The sequence below is a fragment of the Rhinolophus sinicus genome, linkage group LG02 (genome assembly GCF_036562045.2).
Source record: "Rhinolophus sinicus isolate RSC01 linkage group LG02, ASM3656204v1, whole genome shotgun sequence".
Classification (NCBI taxonomy): Eukaryota; Metazoa; Chordata; class Mammalia; order Chiroptera; family Rhinolophidae; genus Rhinolophus; species Rhinolophus sinicus.
In genome coordinates this window covers 73,074,370-73,100,442 of record NC_133752.1, presented here as the reverse complement: position 1 = coordinate 73,100,442, position 26,073 = coordinate 73,074,370, and the positions used below count along the sequence as shown (strand labels likewise).

The following is a 26,073-nucleotide window of genomic DNA, read 5'->3' as shown; positions in this document are numbered from 1 at the left end:
TACTACCATCTGGTGGTTACTGACAGTAACTACAGGCCACCATAGGTGGCAGCAAAATGCGCGTTGGCTTCCAGAAAGGGTTTATATCCTGAGTCTCACCAAGTTATCACCTTACACAAGTTAAATAACTTTTCTTGTAATTTTTTTTTATTGATACAAAATTCACATACCATAAAATTCACGTATTTTAAAATGCACAATTCAGTGGTTTTTAGTATATTATAACGTTGTGCAACCATCAACACAATCTCATTCCAGATTATTCCATTATCTCACCAAGAAATTCTACACTTGTTAGCAATCACTCCCATTCCCCCCTTTCCAATCACCAAAAATTACTAATCAATTACAAAGGGAGAAAAGTACATTTACATAGAGAAATCTGACAGAGTTCCACCTTAGTTAAGAAATCAAACTTAACATCACTGTTAATGGAGCAAAGTGACCATATAGGTTTCTTGATATGTTCAACAAGGATGATTTAACGTCACCTATGGAGTTATTTTTACCAAGAAAGTTGTAAATTCAATCTAATCATGAGGAAACAATCAGACAAATTAAAAGTTGTAGGACTACCAAACAACTGGCTTGAAGTCTTCAAAACTGTGGATGACATGGAAGACAAAAAGGCAGAGGAACTATTCTATATTACAGGAGGCTACAGACATGGGCAATCAACTGGACCATGTGATGTTTGAGCACCCTGGATTGAGGGGGATAAAAGGACACAACATCTCCATACAACAGGAGAAATCTGAATATGGCTGGTATATTATTGTAACAATGATAAATGTCTTAAAAGTGATAATGGTATTGTGATTATGTAGGAAAATGAATTTGTTCTCAAGAGACAAACATGCTGAGGTATTTAGAGGTAAAGCACCACAATGTTTAACAACTTATTTTCAAATGGTTCCGCAAAAAGCAGTTTTAGAGAGATTAAGCAAATATGGCTAAATGTTAACACCTAATTAATCTGGGTAAAGGATACATGGATGTTTACTGTACAATTCTTTTAGCTTCTCTGCAAGTTTTTAATTTTTCAATATGAAAGGTTAGGAAATAAAGATGATGACAAGAGCACACATGTTGATATGCAAAATAAAGCTCACTGCAACAATATAACTAAATACCCACCGACAGAGGAATGGATACATTAGGATGTATTCATAGAATACTACACAGCAGTTACAGTAAAAAGAACCAGATCCATCAAGATGAGTAGATCTTGAAAACTGTATCGGGTACAAATAAAATAAGTGGCTTATCTGATGACATAGTGTGACAGTATATATGCTCATTTTTTAAATCTCACAAAAGGAATACTATAGACTGCTTATGGATGAATGTACATAAAATAATGGTATTTCTGGGGAGGAAGGGTGTAGACCAAATAGAAGGATGTTGATTTCCACTAGAAAGGGAAGGAAAAAAGAGAAAAGGATTGGGAAGAATACAAAGGGAGGACAAAAATATATATAAAACATTTAGGGTAAAATATTACCACCTGTTACTTGGATTCATAAGTACATAGGTATTTATTATATTACTCTATAACCTTTTCAACATGGTTTTTATGATAAACTGATGAATTTTCAACCTTTTATATCAATCATAATCAAGTATTTAATTAATTACAAGTGATATATGTTGAACTAATAAACCTGTATAAAGTATAATGTCAAGCTTTCTAAAATATACATAAATTAACCAGAACAATACAGCTGTCAATGACAGGGCAGGGCTATGGAGCCACAAGGTAATAGCTGAGGCACGGGATGCTACGCCTCCACAATAAAAAGGAAGATGAAGAAAAAGCCAAGTTGCGAGTATTCAAAAATACTATAGTAGTAATGAAAGATCACATCTAGTATTAGAGTCTGGGGTGACTAAAACATATGGAATTTTTCTATGTGCTACCAACTAATCATGAAAAAGAAACAAGACAGTAAACCAACAAGATACTTTAATGTATGTGAAGTACATAATATTAAATGGAAGCATGAAAAAGAACCTCATCCAAAGCTCTGGGATGAGGTAAAATTTATGTAAGAGACAAGAAGTCACCTTTCCTACTGACCTGCAAAGACAGAATACAAGCAGAAAGGGAGAAGGGGGCACCATCATAACACAAACACTGAAAAATCCTGCCTTTGTGATAATTCTGTAAAAATCCTATCACCTTACTTACTTCTGTATTTTGTTAAACATCTATTGAACAACTGACATCTAATAAATTATATTAGCTTTGATAAATGTCTACTGAACAAAGATGTGTAATAGTCCTGAAAGGTCCCATTTATAAGTCTCAGAGGATTCTCAGATTACCCCATGCCCCCCCCCCTTTAACAAATACAACAAAGGAATACAAATATAACTGAAACAGGGAAATAAAAAAGGAACTTTAATGGCCATGCCAATGACTATTCTTCCCCAAGAAGGTTCTCTTGAAGAACAAGCGTAATACAAACATCTCTACGTGTGGCACAAATCCTCAGCCGTACATTCAGACTCTCTTGAATGTGTAAGTTATATCAACAGAAGTAGATACATTTTGTATTGAAAATCTGTCATTTTCACGGTCCTACCTTCAGTTTTCTGCTGTAAAACTGCCATCAAATGTTCTATAGCTTCATCCACATGTAGCCCATGGAGGTCTAAAACGTTCTGGGGCAGCAGGGAGGCATTAACTTTCTCAAAGATCTCCATGGCAGCAAGGTGATTGGCTTCTTTCATTTTCTGCTCATGGAGACTACCCTTTAATTATAAACATATCACCAGTAAACACTTGTGATATTTGCTACTTACTAGCAGCAATGAGGAAATCAACAGTGTCCCAAATGAAAGGTACAACAAAAAAGGGAACAACAAATCTAAACAATTTTTAAATGCAATGGGCTAATAAGCAAGGATGCACCAAAACTTAGGTGAACTTTGGTGGATTAGTAATATACTAAATCATCATTGCTAACATATTTTCTGATCCAAAAATCATCGAAAAGAGAACTTAAATAAACACCACCCATCTCAAGAAGGAATCCATTGGTTGGTTTATCTTTGATGATCGTGAGTCTCATCCCTTTCAACACCTTGTAGTTAGCCCTGAAGCCGTCCCTCAAGGTTTGCCATTAGAGCTTACAGGGTGACACCAGTTTGATACCTTTCTCTGTTCAATCACAAAAAAGTAAGCCACACAGAACCACAAAACTAAAAAGTAAATCAGACAGGATTTTTGTAATACCATACCAAATGAGCTCCAGTAGAAATTTTACTTCCCTGAAAGATATTAATGTAACTTTCTTTTTCTGACTATAAAAGTGATACATTACTAAAAATTCAAACATGATATAAGGCACAAGGTAATACTACCCTGAGATGGCCAATATTAACATTGTGCTATCTTTCCTCCAGAAGATTTCTATTTGTTTAGGAGTGGTATTGAGAAAATTTAACCTAAAAGAAATTATGGACTGTGAGGATAAACTGCAATTCATGTAAGCCATAAACGCAAAAGCAAACATAGAAAGTTATGTGTTTCAAAGTACGTGAAATTCTCAGAACCATACATTTCTCATATATTAGGATATCTTATGTCATGTATATAGTCTACATTCCCCAGCTTAACTTAATCTAGTCACAATATGAGTATCATCTGCTTCAAGATTATTCAGACATCGTAAGTGACAAAGGGAAAAACAACAATGTTTTCCTCTTTACCTGCTGGGCATAAAATGTGGCAACGTTTTTTTTCCCCATTCGATATGCTTCTTTTGCCTTGCTGTAGCATTCTATTCTCTTCTGCTGGTGCAAGAAGGCTTCTGCCCTATAGTCATCATACTCTGGATACTCAAAATCCTGGAAGGATGGTTCACTTGGTATTTCTTCAGACTCTTTCGATTTCTTTGCCTATAAGATATTACACAATAAGTAAAATACTAAGAAAGAAAATAAAGGCTTTACCTTTAGAAAATATATACGCAAACTAGGCTCTCTACTATTTTTTCATCTTTCTTCTCAGAAAACAGATTCTGAGTAAGCCATGCACTTAGCGACTATTTTTTCATCTTCTCAGAAAACAGATTCTGAGTAAGTCATGCACTTAGCGACTATCATCAATTTTTTCCTGCCATTAAGGGTACCCCCCCCTTCTTTAATCATCCTTATCCTAGAAGCTGTTAAAGTTTTCTAAAATTATCAAACTATAATTAGGTCACCAAATCAAGCCAAGAGAGAATATAAGATATTCAAAAAATTTATCTAATGCAAATTTTTTCAAATTTTAGTTTGTAAATCCATTCACTCAAAGAGTCCAGTCACTGAAGGCAGTGATGGCATACTTCAATCTATATTTTTTTTAAAAATCAATAAAATAATTGAATAATGTTATTTTTAAAACAGAAAGGCATGTGGAGTGACCATGCCTGGTAAGTAGTAAAAATCATAAGTGGGTCTGGAGCAGTTTTCAATCAGTTGACTACCAATTAGCTACTATGGTTGTATTGATTTTTTTGAGCTTTATGAAAAATCATCTATCAAGTAATTGTTATCCAGAACAGACCCTTAGTTAAAGAAGCAAAAGTAACTAATTTAAAATACAAGCTAACGGAAATAATAATTATGCAAATTTCCCTCACTGCTCGCCACCAAATAGAAAATGCTATTTTTCTGAAGAAAATTCTTATACGGTATATCCAAATGTCACTAAAATATCAAAAGTCAATGTTAAAAAACAGCAAAATATAGTGACTTCTATAACCAGTTTGGCTTTTCATATATCCCATTCTCAAGCAGTTTGCAGAAAACTGCTCACAAGCAGCGATCTGATGCTTCTTAGCGTGTCTGTCACTGGAGTGGAGGTTGGTGGGAGATAAAACACTATGATTAACTTAACTTTCTTAAAAGTTTAAAAGAATTCCAGGTATCAGGTACCATAACCAAGGAATTTAATTAACATTTTATGAACACTCAATCCCAAAAATACCCCCCAAAAATGTAATTTTCAATTTCTTAAACAAATCATACTTTTCTGATATAATTAACTGAAAGTAAATCAGTATAGGTTACTTGTTAAATTTCTAAAAACTGAAAATTGTCATTAAATTAGAAATATTATGAAGGATTATAATTATAATGTACTCTATAATACAATCCTTAATAAAATGCCAATTAACATTTTATGTAGTATCATATATTAAAATTATAAACATTTTATGTATTACATAATATATATAGCTAACTGATATAATATTTTTCAAATTTCCTGCCTGTGAATGGAGTTCAGAAGCCAAGAGAGGTTGAGAAAAAACTTGTGTAATATATAACAGTAATTGATTGTATAACTTTTCACTCACTACGTTTTGCTTACTTTGTCCCTAGAATTCTAGAAGCTTGAAAAAGTTAAAGGGGGGAAAAATAACATAAAGGCATCACCATTCTCCTAACTAACTCATTACCAGAGTCAAAAAATCTATCAATATACAATTTGAATACAGTTTACTTTTGTAATAACTATCCAGCTTATCTTATGAAAGAATACAAGGCTCCTCATATAAGAATATTCACAGGACCTACATCCTTATGTCATTCTCGCCAGTACTTACTCACAAGCTTGTTACATATTAACCCTTAAATATTCAATGAGTGTTATGGTTTGCATTCCTGACAAAATTAAAGATTTTGCGGGGAGGGAATAATAAAAATGCTTTTTATGACTTTCGAAAAGTCCATCGTGCCTAACACTACGAACACAAATATTTCACAGTATTAGAGTCTCTGTTGGTGTTCATACTAAAAAATGCAAATCACATTTGGTTCTCTGGAAAGAGATCCTTTATTTCTATTTTTTAAAAAGAAAAAAAAACAGTATATAATGAGATGCTTTCTCAAACAGCTACTTTCTTTTAAAATAAAACTTAGATTTATTTTTATATCCATTTCATAGTGATGTGGTTTACTATAATTTCACCTAATTATTGCCACTTATTCTCTTGAAACATGATGTACTATAATACCAAAACCATTTCCTATGGTAACAAACTCATAAATTTTATTAAAGGCTAAAGGGAAAAAGCAGTAGTATTAATAAAACACAGTTTAACATGGCAGTTTTTTGAAAACAGATAAACGTCACTGGTACCATGATATTCCCCTTTAGTATCTGTGGTCCCTTAGGGTCCTGGGATGTCAAACACAGACTATTCTGCTCACAAATCTAAAAAGATTTTTATCAATGTTATGACACCTGCCTACATTTTGTGAAAAAGGCTAAAAATAATCTCCGAAATGATTTAAAGTTTACATTTTGGCCAAAGTTTACCTAACTAACAAAAAAATCTCCTTTTCTGATTCCAACATTTTCCAACCATCTCCCACTTTAAGCAAGCACACCTCCCTATCACTTCTATCACCATTAATAGACCACAGTGCCTTGGTCTATTAGCAGGAGAGAAAAGAAGTAATTTTCCCAGTTTGGCCTTGAAGGTCTCATCATCATCTTACATACTCTCTGCATCTTATACTGCACCCATCTACTCATGAGGAACACGGCATCAGTGGCATCACTCACTTGGTTCCTGCCCCATCAACAGCTAAGTCACATGAATACCAAAATTACCTACATCCTATGTACCAACTAAGTGATGGTGAAATAGTCAAAGAAAAAAGGGCCTTATTAGTAAGAATGGTAAGAATAGCAGGATGATAAAGTTTTGTTAAAAAAAAAATCCTAAAGTTAATACAAGATTAATATACAAAATGAATTATATTTCCACGCATTTGTTATACAGTCCAAAAATAAAATTAAGAAAACAATTCTATTTACAATAGCATCAAAAAGAATAAAATACTTAAAAATAAATTAAACAAAAGACATGCCAAACTTAATACTCCAAACTATAACACACTGTTAAATGAAACTAAGAAGACCTAAATAAATTCAAAGATACTCCGTATTCACAGATCGGAAGGCAATATTGTTAAGACGGCAATACACCTCAAATTGATCTACAGACTCAACACAATCTCCATAAAAATTCCAGCTGGCTTCTTTTCAGAAATTGACAAGCTCATCCTAAAATTCACATGGAAATGCAAGTGGACCAGAACAGCTAAAACAGTCTTGAAAAAACAAGAACATAGTTGGAAATTCATACTTCCCAATTTCAAAATGTATTACAAAGCTACAGTAATCAAGACTGTGGTACTAGCATAATGATAGACACACAGATCAATGGAATAGAATTGAGAGTCTAGCAATAAATGTACAGTCAATTCATTTTCAACAGGATGCTAAGAAAATTCAATGAGGAAAGAATAGTCTGCAACAAGTGGTGCTATGACAACTGGATATGCATGTGCAAAAAAATGAACTTGGACCCGTCTCACACCATATACAAATATTAACTCAAAATAGATCAAAGATCTAAATGTTAGCACTAAAACTATGAAACTCTTAGAAGAAAAAAATAGGTGTAAATCTTCATGACCTTCGATTAGGCAATGGTTTCTTAGCTATGACACCAAAAATATAAGCAACAAAAGAAAAAAGATAAATTACACAACGTTAAAATTAAAAACTTTTGTGCGTCAAAGGACACCATCAAAAAACTAAAAAGACAACCCTCAGAATAGGAGAAAATTATGCAAATCATATCTGATAAAGAACTTTAATCTAGTATAAAGAACTGTTATAACTCAAAAAAAAAAATTAATGGACAAAGGATATATATTTCTTCAAAGATACACAAATTGCCAATAAGCACATGAAAAGAGTTCAATGTCACCAGTCATCAGGGCAATGCAAATCAAAATCACAATGAGATACCACTTCTGTATTAACCATATCTTTTATTTCCTGTATTCTGACGATTTGACATCCGGGCACTTACTAATAACTCCTGGAGAAACAGCACCACCACTCTAAGGCTAATTAAATCCTAGCAAACAACTCACCTGCTAGTGTACCTTACATATGCAAACCAACCAATCTAGAGCCCATTCTCCCAATCACCTCCTTTTGGGGTTCTCACCATTTAGGCCACCATCCACATACCCTAATGACCAAACCAGGTACCAGAAAACTAGGGACAGTTCCCATGCCTCAAAGCCTACTGAAATTATTCAAACTAGCCAATCCTAACCCTGCTTACCCTGCCTCACCCATTCCTTCCCACAGAAACCACAAAAAAGGCTCTTGCCCACATTTTCACCCTACTTCCCCTGCCTCCTGACCAAGCCTGGTACTTCCTCATGTGGCCCTGGTGGTACACCATGCATCTTGTTTCTAGGGATCTGTGCATATAATAAACTTCTTTCTTCATGGCATTTCCATATCTGGGTGGTCTTACTACAACTGATTAAAACAAATTCCAGGTTGTACACTTAAAAACTTCACACCCACTAGGAAGGCAATAATCAAAAAGACTGATAATAACAAGTGTCAGAGAGGATGTGGAGAAATTATAACCCTCATACACTGCTGGGTATGTAACATATAAAACAGTGCAGCCACTTAGGAACAAAGGTTGGTAGTTTCTCAAATGGTTAAATATTTCTGCCCACATGTTTATAGCATAAGACCCATCATATTACCATCCCATTGCTATTAAATTAAGCCTCGTAGTCTACCATGTAGAGTCCACACAAGAAAAATTACAGAAATTCAAGTGCTTGCCATTCACAATGACAATGACATTAAAGGAAAAAACATAATCAGCCACAAATTCATTATTTTGAGTAGACACACATTCTAAACCAAACATACTAGTGGTGGTTAACTTTGCAATCTAGTCAAAATGGTGAGAAATAATCATTAAATTATCTAAATAAACAAATTATATTTTCATATACAATATTTACCATTGTAATAAAAAATAAGTAACTCTATACCTTCTTCTCCTTAGACTTCTGTGCAGTGTAAGTGACATTCTCATTTTGGTGAACAAACTCTTGCGCTACAACTGTTTTTACAGGGTCTCCTTCAAGAACACAGTTTAGAAATTGCACTGTGTGTTCTAATGAATAGCTGTAGAGAGTTTAAGTACAAATAGAATGTCAATAAATGAAAATTAAAGTTATGTGGAAACATTAACATAAGCAATCCTTCAAACATCTTAGAAGAATATAAAAATTGGCTCACATTTAAATTTTAAACATTGAAATTAAATGCTCAGTGTGTATTTCAGACTCAAGAATGACCAGAGGGAAACTGTCAAGTAATAGGCTCTCAAAAACTAATTTTAAAAAAGAACACCAAAAGGTAACATATTGAAAATTAATTCATTTTATGATCTTTTATTCCAGGTAGATTATCCATAACAAATCTTTGTTTCATCTTATCACCTATATTTCTTAAATCCTTTATGGGATTCATATATGGTTTCAGTGTCCTTCAAATATCAAACACAGACAACAGATCTTTAAACTGACATTTTTTATTTTGTCAAATTTCACTTTTTACTTATACCATGAGGTTTTAGTCAAAGAAACTAAACAAGGATACAGAAAGGAAAATATAAAACACTATCCTACTCTCACCTCTACATTATTTAAGCATGTTTTCATGGTGTAGTATGAAATTCTACAAATTGACAGATTATCGAAACACTCATGTTCTAATATCTGAAGAAATTCATTCCAAAACAAATTATAAATGATTTTATACTGCTTATTATTTCCGACTATTAATGCCTCTGATTTCTTCCAATGGCCAGACAATGAAGAACTGACCACTAAGGAATAGTTTTGAAAATGTGATAACTAGTTATCTAAAATAATGTGATATTTTGCCATTTTTCCAATTATTAAAGATAACCCTCAAAGAACCACCATTTGAAACTACCAGTTCCACTTTAGCCCTCGCATCTTCCCGTCAGATACGCTCAACATCCAGGGTTTTCTAAGGGCTGGAAACTACCAGCAACTACCCGCATCCAAACTAGCCCTTAAAAATTACCCAGCTTATCCACTCATGGGGTTGGAAACCAGTCTCCATCACTGGTGTTGCTCGAGGGGCACAGCACTAGAAGACTACATACCTCAGGCATATATTGCAGTAACTGAAACCATCTACCCTTCTTACCAGGATGAAGCTGAAGCTACTGCTAACTAAGAAAATTACCCATTTGTTGGCGACAGAAGGAGGCGATCAACCACTTACTTATGCTGAGGGGCCTGACTGACCAATCATACCGGGCATTCCCAGGAAGAACTCACTCAGTCCCCTTACCTTGCTTACATCAGTCCATCTTGCCCCAGGTCCCCAAAGAAGAGAGTTGCCAGCACCCACCCCTAGCCCCCAGAACCTTGTGAGATTTTAACACATAACTCTAAGAAAACAGCAGGTTACATAGCAAAAAATAAACAGAGAAATTGTGGATTGGAATACCATTAAAAACTTGATTTAAGTGACATATTGAGAATTCTGCAGAGAGTATTATTTTTTCAAAAGCACTTTCATGTAATATTTATGAAAACTAATCATATTAAACCACAAAGAAAATCTCAAATTCCAAAAAAGTATAACTCTTTCTGGCTGCATTCTCATACCCCAAAATACAACAACAAAAAATAAACAATAACCCGCCCCCTACCACCATCATCAAAGCCATCAAGCCACTTACAAAATTAAAAACTCTTGGATAAATGAGATCAAACTGAATTAGAAAATAATGAAAATGAAAGTACTGTATAATAAAATCAAAACATTATACAGAGAAAAGGTCATACCCTTAAATGTATGTTATTAAAGACTAAGAGGAAACAAACTAACCAAAGAGTTGAAAACATATCAATAAATTTTAAGAGAAAGGAACCATCAAAAATAAAAGGGACAATCCTTTTTGCACACACAATTAGAAAAAGCCGGCTATAAAATTAGGCAGAATTAATGGGGTGGAGGGGGGGACTATTAGAGACTGTCTCAGAACTTAAAAAGGCCTTCTCCCCTAAGCTAACATTAAACTATGTAAAAGGATTTAGATAAATAGTTCAACCTATGATGTCATTTAGGGGTCAACCCTTCTTTGAGGTATTAAAAATGGCTGTCCTTATTTTAAAAGGGGAATATCATTTAGAACTTACAAAGACAGATATAAATTGTAAATGCCTCCAGGGTAAAATTTGAATCCATTGTTCCTTTATAAACTAGTGAGTTTTTCTCATGGCTAAACCATCTCTGTGTCAGTGTGTGTCTACATATATGTAATGTTGTAAATGTGAGATAATTTTCTACCACCAGATGGTATTGTTAAAATTAATTTAAAGGCAAGCACTTGTAAGAATTGGGTATTCTAAAATTCTTGGAAACATAAAGTGACTCAAGAGCTTTTCAAGTTCACGTGATCGAAGATTAATCCTTAGTAAATAGAAGCTAGCTTAAGTTTCTTGGTTTAAGTAAAAGAGACTTTATTTTGCCTAGGTTTTACAAAAATAAGTCCATGTTAATAATTGTCTTTTATGCCTATGAAATGTTTCTAGAGGTTATAAAATGTCTTCATTAAGTCTGCCAAGCAAAAGAATGCTAATTGCTTACTTCTTAGTTTTCATTAGACATTGAAGTTTCAAGGATTAAAATCCCGATATATGTAGGAATAACTGCAGTGTTTCAGAAGGGCTTCTGGAACACCTCAAAAGATTTGAAACTGCACAGGAAGCATTGTAAAATAAGTGATGAGAACATCTACGGTATATTGTATGGGTGAACAATGGCTGTAAATTAAACAAATAGTCGGGGCTATGGGAAACCCAAGACAGCCATTTGGTTCTTCCCTGCTCCCTGGCTCCCCATTTTTCAGTTTTTGCATTCCTTCATGCATCACAGTGCATTTAAGCTGGACTTACATGCACTGGAAGCTGACATTATTGAAAGGAGACATCTTACACTATTGCCAAGGTTTGATAGAGTCACTTCAAGAAAATGCCAAGTTGGTAACTACTTCCTTTCACAGCGAACTCCCAGGAGATGAAGACTTTAAAGGCCATTGACTTCCACCTGGCGATTTTGTTTATTGGAAAGGACATCAAATAAATTTAAGACATTCTCCAGCCTCAATGGAAGGGACTTTCTCAGCACCTAACCGCGAAAGGACATTTAACCCTGTGTACGGATATCAAAGTCTCCTCGAAGACAAGAAGCCAGCCACACAAGAGACAGACAGCTATCCCAAGGGATTGACAAGGACTGTACACCTATGAATTGATATTGAACTCAGAATTCATTTTTTATTGTCTTTACCTATCTGCTAATGATAGTAGTCATTGTAATAGTTATATTTGTTCTTTGGGTTTTTCTATATAGTCCAACTGTTTATGATTACTGAACATGTATAAGGTAACTATTCACAGTCTTTTATGGCTTACGTAAATGTTATACTAGATGCCAAATAAGGAAAAATGAGACAGAAAGCAAAACTCAGATCATGACAGTTTACAGCACAGAAATGATCCAGAGTGTTTATTCCCAGTGAAGTTCATAAGATCTGACTGCCTTCCACTTACCCATGTAATGCTCTTCCTATTTGGGGGAAATTCAGCCTCAACTTAGATCCTATGTTAACAAAATGCCCCATCTCCAATGGTCAACAAGACAATGTCAACACTGAGACTTCCTAGGAATAAGCCTTCCTAGAGCCTTCCTAGTGCTATGAGACCACACTATCCGATCAAAAGGTTGGTCATCGATGCATCCTTTGGATTGATTTATGACCAAAACAGGGAACTGTGGATGAAAAAAGGAGATCTATGGAAAGTAACCTCACAGGGTGATCTGATCATAAATTCCTAACTGGGCAGGTCATGGTAAGTAGTCAGATCCCAGGCATATACTCTTTTAGTAAAAGGTTTAGCTTTGCCTTAAGCAAGCTCTGTCCATTGTTTCTGTGCATCTATTTTAACACACTTTTGAAATAAACCATAACCACCCAAATCAAGAAAGCCCATATCTTGCTATCCTATAATCCAATCCCCGCCTTGCTTTTTCCCCACCTCAATGTACTCTCTTCCTTAAGTTCCCTCCTTAGTTTCAAATGCATAAAAGAAGCTGCAAAACTGTTACTTTCTGGAGCATTTGAGATCTTGCTCCCAGAATATCTCATCAGTTTGAATAAAATAAACTCTTAACAAAAATTCAAAAATAAAAAGAAATCATTAAAAATAAAAGCAAAAACAAATGATTAGAGATCATAAAATAGACTCTGATCAATAAACCAAGAGCTTGCTCTTTAAAAGGACCAATCTGATAAAGAGCAAAAACTGAAAATGGAGAAAAGAATATTAGGAAAGGAAAAAGGAATATGATCAATTACAAAATAATGTTTTTAATTACAAAAGAGTATTATGCAACTTAACAATAATAAACCTGAAAACCAAGGTAAACTGATGATTTTCTAGAAGACAAACTACCAGAAAAGACTGAAAAAAATCGAACATCTGAATAAAGCAATAACCTTATAAAGATAGTGAAAAGTTCTCAAGGCCTTTTCCCTGAAAAGGCACAATCCCAGAACTTTGCAGGTACTAACTTATTTTAACTTTCCAGAACACAGAGAAAACAGCAGTCGTGCTAAGTTATTCTATTAAGCCTAAAACCAAATAAAACCCTGAAACCAAAATCTGACAAAGATAGTACAGGAAGAGTAATCGCATTTAATTACTGTTGCAAAAATTCTGAAATCAATTCCTACATTGCATTAAAAGAAAAAAAACAAAACTAAAGATCTAAAGGTAAAGTAGATTTTATTCCAGAAATCTATTATTGTGATTGACATGAACTATACTAATAAACTGAAGAAAAGATCTATATAGATTTTCAAAAGATTCTAAAAAGGTATCTATTTAAAAACACTCTTGCTAAAATAGTAATTTAAGAAATATATGAGATCGAAAGTATATATTATTCAAACCAGAAGCATTCCTAATATACCAAACATCTAAACATACTATAACTCTAAAATAATTAAAACAATATGGTGGAAAGCCAGACCCAAACAAATAGTTCAGTGGAATCGAAGAGTGTTTAAAAGAAAATGTACATTTAGGAATGTAGCAATTAGTGGTATATTTAATATCAGTGGATAAGTATGATCTAGTCACCCAGTTAATCACTTGGAAAAATAATTAAGTTGAAATCTCTAGTTCATACCATACACATAAAAATGCTAGATAAATTAAAATATTTTATCAATTAAAAATACTGAAGAAAATATTTTTATAAGATTGGTGTAGGACAGAATTCCTAAAAAACCCATAAAACTCAGAAACAATAAAGGAAAAGATTTTCTGATAAAACATAAGAAGTAAAACAAGTATATGACCAAAGAGACTATACTGGGTTAATAGATAAATATCATAGCAGGAAAGATAATTATAATCGATAACAGACAAAGATTACTATACATAATATATAAAGAGCTCTCACAAATCTAGAAAGAAATATAAACAACCAAAAGGAAAACAGGAAAAAAGTAACTAAATAATTAATAGAAAAAGAAATGAATGAAAAAATAATTCAACCTAGTAATCAGGAAAATAAAAATTTAAACAACAATGAAATATTTTTCCCATCAGATTGACAGACATTTTTAAGAGTATTTTTTTAATTTTTACAAATTTATTTTTTTAATTACCATTGACATACAAAAGATTCTTATTATCCAGGACAGGTTACATCATCAGTGCATATAACTAGTAGAGAAAGCATTTATCAAAAGACATTTGGCATTGGCTATAAAATTTTAAATACACACACTCTGAACCAGCAATTTCACTTTTAAGAGCTAGTCTGCAATAGTATTCACCCATGTACCCAAAATTGTATGTTCAACGATGCTCAGTACAACATAGTTTCCAATTTTTCTCATAGTCAAAAAGTTCCTAAATAGAAGCACATTTAAATAAATGACAGTAATTTAAGAAATCACCTTAAGAATACCATGGAATACTCTGTAGATTTTTAAAAGAAAAGAGCAGATCACTACGTATGGATAGGAAAAATAAATACCAGCAAAACTACAAAACAGTACATAAAACATGACCTCTTTTTTAGTGAAATATATATTTGTATGCAGATACAAAAACAAAGAGGTACACGTATATGTACACACATTAGTATATACAACTGCTATGAGAAAAAAATGGAAGCATATGAACCAATTGCCAGAAACTGCTTACTTTCTACATTATGCACATTGTATTAACTAGTTTATAATAATATACCTATATTATTTTTGTTATCAGAAAAATATTAAAATGTATGACATAGTGTGAAAGCACAGTAGAAACTACAATCTGTTGTGACTCACTTGTGGTCCTTGAAAATATCCACCAGAAAATTTTGGTTAATGGCTGGAAATATCTTAAAGAGCTGCTTCTCCTTTAGTTTAGTGGCACAATCTTTTTCAAACATAAGGGGCTCTCTTTTCTAAAACAAAAAAGATAAAAATCATCCTTAAAATGGAATTTATAATATTATGCTGCTCCAAAAGCACGGTTATTTTGTTGCAAAAAGACTAATAATTTAAAAGCAATCACGGACTTTCTTCACCGATTAAAGGCTAAAATTAGTAATATAAGTATTTTGTACTATTTATTTATATCCCATTTTTACAAAGTATTTGAAGCTGTTCATAAATATATACACATACACACACAATCACACATATACAGATATAAGTGTGTATGTGTATATAAATATATACATACATACTCACACATACACACCAACACATTCAATTTATATTATATAAAAAAAGATGAAGAGATATATATGAATAAATAAACAGGATATAAATAAATGAAGAAGTCAGAGACTAGAAAAACAAAGGTAAGAATACAGGATATAAAGCTAGCAAGTAAAATTAGTATATAAATGCATGCCACAAAATCCTGTATAATTGCTAAAGGTGGGTCACAAATTCAGTTCTGACCTTCTTAGTGGCCAAAGCAAAGGGGGAAACAAAGATTCTCAGTGTCCATAAAATAAAAACAAACCAGTTGCTCAGGAGAAGTACAGCTTTTTCTGGTACTGAGACCTGAGAGAAATTTCTCCCATGGGTCCTCATAAAAGGGACACTGTGTGATGCTGTGAACAACGTCCTCAAAAACATATTCTCCTCAATGGGCAGAAACTACAATGTACAAATAAGTTGCAAATTCAGGTTGACAGAAAATCTTAAAATTCACAATTTTTAAAAATTTCAAACATATTTACTTCAAAATAGCTGTATGAGAATTGTTACTAATTGTTATTTTTTCACAAGTCATATTTGGAGCTGTTCAAATTGCCAAACCAAAAGAACTTTTATAAAATGTGCTATTTTACTCCTAACCTAGGGTTATGGTAAACATTCTGATAGTGATTTCTAACTCTAAGACAATTTGCTGACATTGTGATAGAACTAATAATACTTTCGTTTGTTACAAAGATCCTAATGTCTGAAAAATAACTTCCTATCAAATTTCAAATTTCTGAAAATTCCTAAAATTAAAAATTATATAAATCTAGGACAATCCTAGAATAGTTATTGGTTTTGAACCCTAACCATATTTAGGCCATTTATAACACCAACTAACAATAAAAGAGGAACCACAATAGGTGACCACCTGACCAGTAAAAGAGACTTGTAAAGTTCAACACATTACACATTACAAAAGTGATAGACATAGCCACCTCAAGAATTAAAAATATTTCATGTTTTATTTAAAATATGCATTACGATCTGAACTTACAAAAAAATTCAGCGATCAGATTTACTAGCAAACTACCAGGTCATAGAATTTCTAAATTTCAAATTCAAAAAACTGAAAACTTATGACCTTAATCATCTTAAAATTAATTATTTTATTCATGTATTATGCCTAAAGCTTATTTTAATATTCTTTGCTTTGAAAAAACACAAAGTATTTTTCTCCTTTGGGGACAGAGCGAGGAGAAAGCATAAAAAAATTCTCTTACTGAGAGTCTGCCTATGGGGGAATCCTTGGGACTAAAAGAATACAGTTTCTATTACCCAACCCACAGAAAAACAAGCAAAATCACTGACAGAAAAAAAAGTGCATTAAGTTGGGAAGTCAAAGATGCTCATTTGTTTACTAATTTACTGAGAGATTAACAGGCAGGTTAGAACTATAAAGGTAAGTTTCAGTAGTGGAAAATGGCATTTCAACAAAAATGTCACATCGTTTGGGCATAAATTCTAGGCTTTCCCAATTTTTTTAAGAAAATCCATTTTTCCGATTTGTTATATATATAAAGAGGACGTTTGAAATACTAACTATAAGATCCTACTGAAGAGATTGCTCCTTGAATTATACAGAGGGTGCCAAAAAAATGTATATACATTTTAAGCAAGGAAAGCTGTATTAAAATTGTAATATTCAATGTATACCGATAACAAAAGATGAATACAAGTCACGTTTGACTTCTGCAATTATAAGAGGTGCTCAGAGTGGTTACCATCAGCGTCCAGACACTTCTGATTACGGCGAACTACTGCTTGAGCAACATTGACCAAGGTGTTCACTTGTGTACATTTTTTTTTTTTTTTGGCACCCCTGGTATAAACATGCAAAGATGGGCATGGTAGCATAGTTCCAATTTAACCAGAAAATAAGTATGAAGGTGGAGGAATCCCATCATTGCCCTTATGCCCCAATTCTACGTATTTCAGCCAAATATAAAGGTATCCCTTTGAGCAGACAAATGAGTAAAAAAGAAAGTAAAAATGTCTTACTAAGAGTTATTTTTTCACTTGAGAATTGGACTAAATAACCTTTAAAGTATTTTTTCCTTATTAATTTTAAATTCTGTAATACAACTTTTCAGAATTTCAAAGAAGGCTAAGAAGAAATGCAAAAGAAACCAAATTCACTATGGCTTCATATAATTAGATATATTGAATAATGAACAAAAATAGATAAAGTTCAAAGTAAAATTTCTGTTTGAACTTGTTTAATTGAAAAGTTAGAGAAAAGTATTTAATTTTTAAATTCAAATTGTTAAATTTCTAAAATTTTCTCCAAAAAATTTTGTTTCAAAGATGGATACTTCTTTAAATAACAACAAAGACATTCTTATTGCTAATTTATGAATGAAATTATCTTTAAATGAAAGATTTTCACATTTCTAGAGTTTAAAAATTACATAAATGTTAAAAGCTAAGAAATATTCAGCTCAATCACCTGAAAAACTAAATCTAAAACAACAGACTGGTTTACCGTTGTAGAATATCAACTAATTTCCAGAAGCAAAAACCTCCAATTTAAACTGTGTTTAAAACATTTTTCAATTTTAACATTAAGTTAATCAGGTTAAAAGAAGATTCCAGACTAAGAAATATATAATCAAATGCAAATCACAAAGTAAACATACATGATCAACCTAGAGTCAGAGACAAAGGCTTAATATTTATACTAACTCATACCAAATCGTGTTTTTCCTGTAAGGCAATTTCTTCTGACATTATTTCTCTGAGTGAAACTTTTTTAGTTTGAGTATTCCAATGATCGATTTCAGATGCTGCTAAAGTCTTCAGTAATTTTTTGCCTGTTCTCTGAGATGATTTTTGTTCAGTATTATCAAGACCAATATGCCCAAGCAGGGAAGGATCTACAAAAGCAGTATAAATAGTGTCAGACCCTCAACCAAAAAATGTACAAATTCAGTATTATACACTCTGTTACATCTACCTCAGAAAAACCCAAGAAATACGGTTTTTCACTTTGAACTTATAATGCAACTCTCAAGTTTCAAAATACATCTTTACATAAGTGCAAGCAAGAAATGACATGCAAATGTAGGAATATTTCAAATGAGCAATGATCTGGGTATCATGGTAAATCAACTCAATTCTTCCCCCTCTTTTTCATATCACATCGACACACAAAAAATAGTGACACATGTATACACCAGTTAACAAAGAAGTGGCAGCCAGCTCAAAGTGACAACTAGAGCAGCTCTGGTCAGCTCTGCCCAGCCACTCCAAGGACTGAAAGGATCAGTATTTTGGCAAACCCACTGGAGGCACACAATAAAAAGTGAGCAAATGATATTCAACATAAGGAACTGAACATTCTAAGAAGTTCACAATAACAGGATTTAATGTGTAACATATCTCTAAGGGATATCAATACATTCTGATACATTCCTTTGCTTTTCTAGAGAGAAGGGGGTAAAAAACCAACAAGCAGATACTATCATTCACATAACTCCTTGGGTATGCCCAGCTCTCAAACACCTTTAGCTCTTGAAGCTACCTTGGGAGCACAGGTCTGAACTAAAGCACTTCCCAAGAATCTTCAACCTGCAGTCCCAGTGTGGAGTAAAGAAAACAAGTATATGTAGGAATTCATGCACAAAAGGAAGGCCCTTATGAACAGGTTTGCCAACCTGCACTAATCACTGAAGACAATATTATCTAAGAGAAGTCTTCTGGAATCAAATATTTTCAATTTGGCAGATGTACCGAAAAAGCAGGCTGACTTTTGTGCTCTAGCAATACGAACATCAATAAAATTTTAGAATAACCAAGTTTTTTTAATCAATTTTGAATAACCAATATTTCTTAATATTTCAGTGATGCTCTCAAACAAACACATGAACACTTGACTGCTCTCAAAGCAGAACAGATTTCTTTCATTCAGAGCAAAATCTTAACAGGAAACACCTTGACTACATGTATCATATTAGCATATCTTATGTGTTCCACAGTACTCGTGAAAGCTAAATAGTATTACAGGGTATTTTTTTCTTCTATATGAAAATAAAATAAAACATACTTTTGAAAGAACTTTTGTCTGCAAATCAAAATGCTTAGGTAACATATTTTGTGGGAGTGTTAGTTAGGACAAGGGTTTCAAGGTCTGGGCTGTTTTTACTAAATGCTTTCCTGCTTAATGTTAAAATGAAGCACAGTATTTTGCAGATGCAGCAGTAAATAGAATGAGTTTGACAAGAACCCAACCAGATAAGCCTACACAGCTACAAAGAAATCAGCATGCAATTGACCAAATAGTGCAAGTGCATGCAAACAATGGCTAAGCCTCCCTTCCAAGAGACAGAGCTTTGGATGAGAATCCCCTCTCATTTTCTTGCTGCAAGTAAATAAAACTACCTAATGACAACCACATCTCATTCTTGAATAGAACACCCCAAGGGGCGAACCCCTTGAGTTTGGTAACAGAAGAATATTTAAAATAAGTTAAAATTCATACACATACACACACGTTTCATTATCAAGACAAGATCATTACAAGTAAAAACATGTGTTTTACCTCGCATAAACTTGCCGCAGGATACTTCTTCTTGTCTTTGTCTCTCCTAAACACAAATGCAGAGCAAGATTAACAAAGAAGGATGCTTTAGAAAACAAGATTATATTATTTTTCTTTAGAAATCATCTCTCCTTGTAAAATTATTAATCGTTCTTGTTAAAATCTAAGTAAAACAAATTAGATAAATAAAATTATAAATTATGAGTACATCCACATATTTTTTCCACTTATAGAGCTCTTATGCTATTTTTTTTTTTTTTTTTTTTACTCTTTTTGAAAATTAATCACTACTGCAAGTCTTAAATTTAGGGAGTAAAAGCTATGGTATTTTTTTTTCCCTTAAAAAGATCCATATATTGAGTTTGATCGATCATTAACTATATAATTTAGTCAGTCTATAAATAATCTAAAGTACTGGAAAGAGGAAAAAAATCAGTAATTTGTTAAGTGGTAAAAGTTCATTCTCAAAGTCAAAATGCAATAAAACTCTTTCCTGTAACAGTATATTTTATTGAAGGAAGATGACAAAATAGACACAAAGAAGCTCTTTATAAAAAAGAATCCTACCAACCATTATAGATTCTTTCCATTTCTCATGAATCACTTTAGCCAGATTCAGATCTATATGAACCACACAATCCTCAACTGTTAGAGACCCTTGTAAGGGGAAAGAAGAAAATACACTCATTACTCATTATACATTTATAGAAAACGTACTCAGCTACTTTATGCATCATAATACTAACTTGTATTATTAACTACTAACCTATGTTTCTAGTTCTAAATCTCTTGGAATATTTTTATTTATGCAATATATCATTGTTTTCACAGTTCTTGGCTGACGCAATTATACAATGCTTCATATATTTAAGTTATTCATGTCCATTAGTATAAATAAATTTCATTTATTCATTAGTCAAGACTTTTCAGTAAGTTTGTTCTAAGAAATTTATCTTGCCTTATATGTATCTGGAATAGCACCAACGATTCAAAAAGGTTCATCTGTGTAAATAAGTAAGAGGTAAATACCAGAGGAAACTTGATACACACGCACTCATGCATGCGCGCGCATGATGGACACAAACTCTATATAAATACTCTAGCTCTTCAAATTACATTTTCAAAAATCCTCTCCAAACACGCTGTGTCAAAAATAAGTTCGGCAATACAAATTACTTTTACATTTCAGTTAACATATAAAATAACTTTAAATTGAAATAGAACTCTCTATATTCTATTCACATAAAAACACACATATAGGTAAATTTACTTTTTCCTTACCTGAATCAATACCAACAGGGCCAAATAATTCATTGAGCTGAAAAGCCAGTTCAGGGGGTAATGCCAGTTCCAGACAGTCTATGGTCAGAGATTTGGCCATCACTGGCGTGGGATTCAACATCTCAGTTTTGTCGTCTTCACTACCTCCAGCTGACAAAGTATTCCCTGCCATTAGAATATTTTCCATTTCCTGTTCTTCTTCATTCATGAATTCTTCCATGTTTGGAAATTTCACATAATCCTTTGGAAGACTTTCATTTTTCTTTATTTCAAAAGAGTCAGTAAAATAAATTTCTTCATTTAATTCAAGATTTGAAGTGCTCGATACAGAGTTTAAAATATCAGGTAAGTTCAAAGAATGAATACTATCTCCAATTTCTGTGACTTCTAGATTCTTCTCCACTTCGCTCACATCTTGAACAGTAGTAGGTTTTAATGTACCTGAAAAAGACTGGTTAATGTTATATAAACCTGAAAGTTCTGCCTGACTATTAGGAAGTACTTCATTAGTATTTTTCAGATCTACAGTGGCATGAGGAAACACACTTGTTATTAATCCATGTTTTTCGGTAGTTATAGCTCTTATTTCTGCCTGCTCTGAGTTTCCCTTTTCGGAATCACTGGTAGATTGTACATTAGTGTTAGCGATAACAACTGCATGGCTAAATTCTGGCACAGAAGAATTAGAACCCTCTAAGGTTCCTCTTTGGCTAATAATTTCCTTCAAATTCAATCCCAGAGAAAATGGCCCAGTTTGTGCTTCATCATATGATTTTTGGATATTTTCAAATTCAGTATCCTCACATAATTTAGTTTCAGAATCCAACAAAAGGCTTGTGGCCCAAATAATATCTTTGTTACACCTCTCATATAAGTCTTTAAGGGCTTCTAATGAAAAGGATCCAAATAGTTTACAAAGAATGTTAAGATTTTCAGATTCATCAGCACTGGTAAGCTCACTTTCTTCAACAAATGTGCTCTTATCATACATTACCCTATATGGAATTGTTTCTTGAACATCTAACTTTGAGTTAATACTGAAATCTTTTGGTTTAAATCCATCTAATCTTCCTATTAATACTTTCATAGAATCTGAAACACTAATTTTATTCTTTTCTATTTTCCATAAGAGAGCAAAATCCTGTGGTTCAGTCTGTGTACATATGTCTACTTCTATTCCAGGGACTTCTTTAGGCCTTCCTTCTGGAAATTCAGCTAAAGTTTGTGGTTCTACTACTCCAGGAATAGTTGGAGCACTATTGGTAAAAACAAGAGACAATGTGTGTTGCCCATGGATCTTTTCACTTGGACAAGTCTTATTCTCACACGTCATTTCACCGGATGGCATTTCAGAACTTCCTAGAGTACAGCTACCCAACGTTTTTAGGTCTTCAGGGCTTGTGCCCCAACAGGCCTCATGTGCTGTGTATAAGGATATTTCATTCATATTGTCACTAGTTCCAAATTCTGGATTGGGTTCATTTAAGCCAACCTTTGGCACTCTTGATCTGTGCTCTCTCTGAGCTAAAGAATCAGATGAAGGCCAGTCACCCACAATGTTGAATGAGTTTTCAGTATTTTTATAAGAATCATAGTTACAGCTACTGAAAGATTCTGAAGCATCACACTGTGACCTGTCATCCTCTACATTTTCAGGTGGAGATCCTCGTTGCTGGATATGATCTCTATTCATAGATAGACTATTATCTAATACTTTGTGTGATGGTGGGCGATTATGTGTGTCACTTTGTACAGAGAAAGCTTTTTCAGTTTTTCGGTTCCTTTTTGTCCTCTGACCAATAGTCTTGTCAACTGGCCAATCACCAACAAAATTTGATAGCTCATGCTGCGGGCACTTTTCCAAAGTTGATATGCTTTTTTGTTTTCCAAAGGTGTTTTTCTTTACCATTGCTCTTTCTTCCAATATTTCGCCAGGTGAAGAGTTTTCATTTTGAAGTGGTATAGTATTTGAAAGATCACAGACTTCCTGATTATTTTCACCATAGCTAATGCTAGGTGACATTCCTTCCATAAAACTATCTGCATCAGTTTTACTATACTCTTTTTCAGAAATCATTTCTACTTGCTCTTCTTTTTCACTTTTGGCTGTTACTCGTACTCTGCTTTCAGAATCAGAAAAATACATTTCTGGAACTTTCTGAATGAAAGCACTCTGAATGTTAGCATTCGTATCACTTATTTCTTTTCTTCCTTTGTTTAAATATGCATTAGGAAGACATGTGTCATTCTCAGGTAACATAGTTTCTTTGGTCACTTCAAGCTTCTTCTCTTCAATGAACTCTAAGTGCTTCAAAGATGAGGATAAAACATTTTCTTCTTTTTCAGAGGTAATATCTTCATTGTCTCTTGGGCTGTAAGATTTTTTTTTAAGTATTATAAGGAAGTCTCTTAATGTTACCATTAATATTATGATTTAAATTAAAGAAGCATTAATTAACTGAAAGACAGGGCACTTAACATTTATTTATTCTAAAAAGTACAGAAAAACACTACATTAAAATTATAAAAGCTAAGCTTGATCTTTCCTTAATACACTATGAATACATCCCTTCCTTTGTTGTAACTCCAACATCTAGCACTATGCTTGGCATACAGGAAGCATCAAAACTTTTTTTGAATTGAATAAAAAACATGAGATTTTCAGGTGATGTGATTCTTATGCATAAATATTAAAGTTAAGTTTCTAAATTTGTTTCCAGATTAGGACACTCCCTCCCTGGCTTCTTTCCTACCTATTTAAGCTTAATATATGTGAAACTAAGTATGCCTCTCTACCACCTATCTGTCGTTTGCTATAGAGGAAAATGCTTAAGCTTCATTTACAAAGTCAGAGTCAACTAACTTGATATGTACAATTAAGAGAAATGAGAGAAAGGGAGGAGAGCTCTCATTTGAGATGTCGCTTATTAAATTTTTTAAAACTATCTGTGATGTTAATTTCAGACTCACGGCACTTTTACCTAATCACTACACTTTCAACTTCAATGCCCTTTTCCTTATTCAATTTGTCAACAATCTTCCTTCCTTTCTTTCTTTATTCCAGGTACTCTCAGAGCCCCACCTCTCTCATGAAGCCTTCCTACAAAATCACATCTAGCACTCAGTTTTCTATATGCCAGATGCTATTCTAAGTTCCTTAAAAGTGTGAATTCATAATCCTTATGAGATCCTTACGAGCAAAGTACTATTATTGCCATTTTAGAAATGAAGAGATGAAGTATAGAGAGATACAGATTACAAAACTTTGGGATTTGAAGCCAGAAAATAGAGCTCAAGAGCCCATGCTCTTCACCACTATGCAACACTGCTCCTCAATGTAAGGGCATTTACACATTTTCTCTTCCCATCTCCCAACTCCTTTTTCATAGAGCTTCTCCATCCCTTACTGTCACAAAACACGGGAGATTCAGACCTCTCTATATATTTAAGGTTCTTCTTTACTCATTTATTACATTGTTTGTATGTCCTAAATGTTTAACAGAATCAGTACTATCCTGGATTGCAAATTTTCAAAAGGCTATGACTTGTATTACTTAGTAAAACTATATCATTAATAATTAAATTTTACGAGACTAGCTTGAAAGAGTATTTTTACTAATACCTAAGGAAATTAAGTGATGTGACTTATCCAAAATAATAACAGAGGAGATAAGGTAACTGATAAGTACTGGAATAGCAGGAAGTTACATAATGAAGACAGGGTATTCATAGTATAAACATGGACCCGCAAAACCCTGAGGACAATGAAAAAAACTCCCATGTCATCAGCCATATAAACTTTTACCTTTTGCTAATCATATACATCCTGCTTCAGGTAAGACTATATATAAGCCCTACAAGTAACAAATATCTAATCTACCTTATTTTTAAAGTTATTTGACAGTGATTTCACAAGATCCGATATTATCACATTTTTAAAAATTAAGTTTCCAATTGAATGTTAGTACATAAGGACTTTAACCTACCTAGAACTTCTGTCCTCACAAGAATATGCACACAACTCAATACGTTCAATTTTCTCTGGAACTGAAGAACTCATGATTATTGGCACTGAAACAAAACGTTGATAGTGTTCCGACATTCTTGTTATTTTTTCTTTGCTTACCCCATGAATATTACGCCTATTTCAGGGGAGAAAAGGATAGAAGGAATATTGGTAATTAAGTTTTTTAAAAAATCAAAACACATCATGTCAAGAAAAACAATAATATATTTCTAACACAAAAATATCAAAACTGGTTTATTTTAATTAACAATATATGTCATTTGAATCTAATTTTCATTTTATTTAGGATGATTTAAATTACCATTTTCTTAATTGTTCCATATAATCTTTTCTAAACATCTTTAGCAACTTGGGAAAAAATGAGCAGATCCTAATAACTTTAAGAGAAATTATTCTCAAGCTCTGAAAAAAAAAAAAATCTCATAAGAATATGACCATTGTTTCCAGGCTTTAATTAGTTTTAAATAGCAAGTAAAAAAATTCCCCTACAAAGGCTTCTA

The 26,073-nt window shown here is 33.1% G+C and overlaps 1 protein-coding gene across 11 annotated transcripts in view; it reads right to left on the bottom strand.

Moving 5' to 3' along the window:
• Positions 1 to 26,073, bottom strand: part of N4BP2 (NEDD4 binding protein 2) — a 71,903-nt gene that overhangs the window by 6,881 nt on the left and 38,949 nt on the right. For 9 of the 11 annotated variants that reach the window (XM_074324577.1, XM_074324576.1, XM_019751983.2 and 6 more), the window contains 9 exons: positions 25,533 to 25,688; positions 21,547 to 23,918; positions 20,837 to 20,922; positions 20,266 to 20,311; positions 18,417 to 18,601; positions 15,297 to 15,415; positions 8,887 to 9,022; positions 3,718 to 3,906; positions 2,589 to 2,757 (listed from right to left, as the gene is read on the bottom strand). In XM_074324577.1, coding sequence (XP_074180678.1) covers positions 2,589 to 2,757; positions 3,718 to 3,906; positions 8,887 to 9,022; positions 15,297 to 15,415; positions 18,417 to 18,601; positions 20,266 to 20,311; positions 20,837 to 20,922; positions 21,547 to 23,918; positions 25,533 to 25,688 — 3,458 coding nt within the window. Of the gene's footprint in view, positions 1 to 2,588; positions 2,758 to 3,717; positions 3,907 to 8,886; positions 9,023 to 15,296; positions 15,416 to 15,984; positions 16,122 to 18,416; positions 18,602 to 20,265; positions 20,312 to 20,836; positions 20,923 to 21,546; positions 23,919 to 25,532; positions 25,689 to 26,073 lie in introns of those variants that run through there. The other 2 variants (XR_012493727.1, XM_074324579.1) reach the window with 2 other exon arrangements.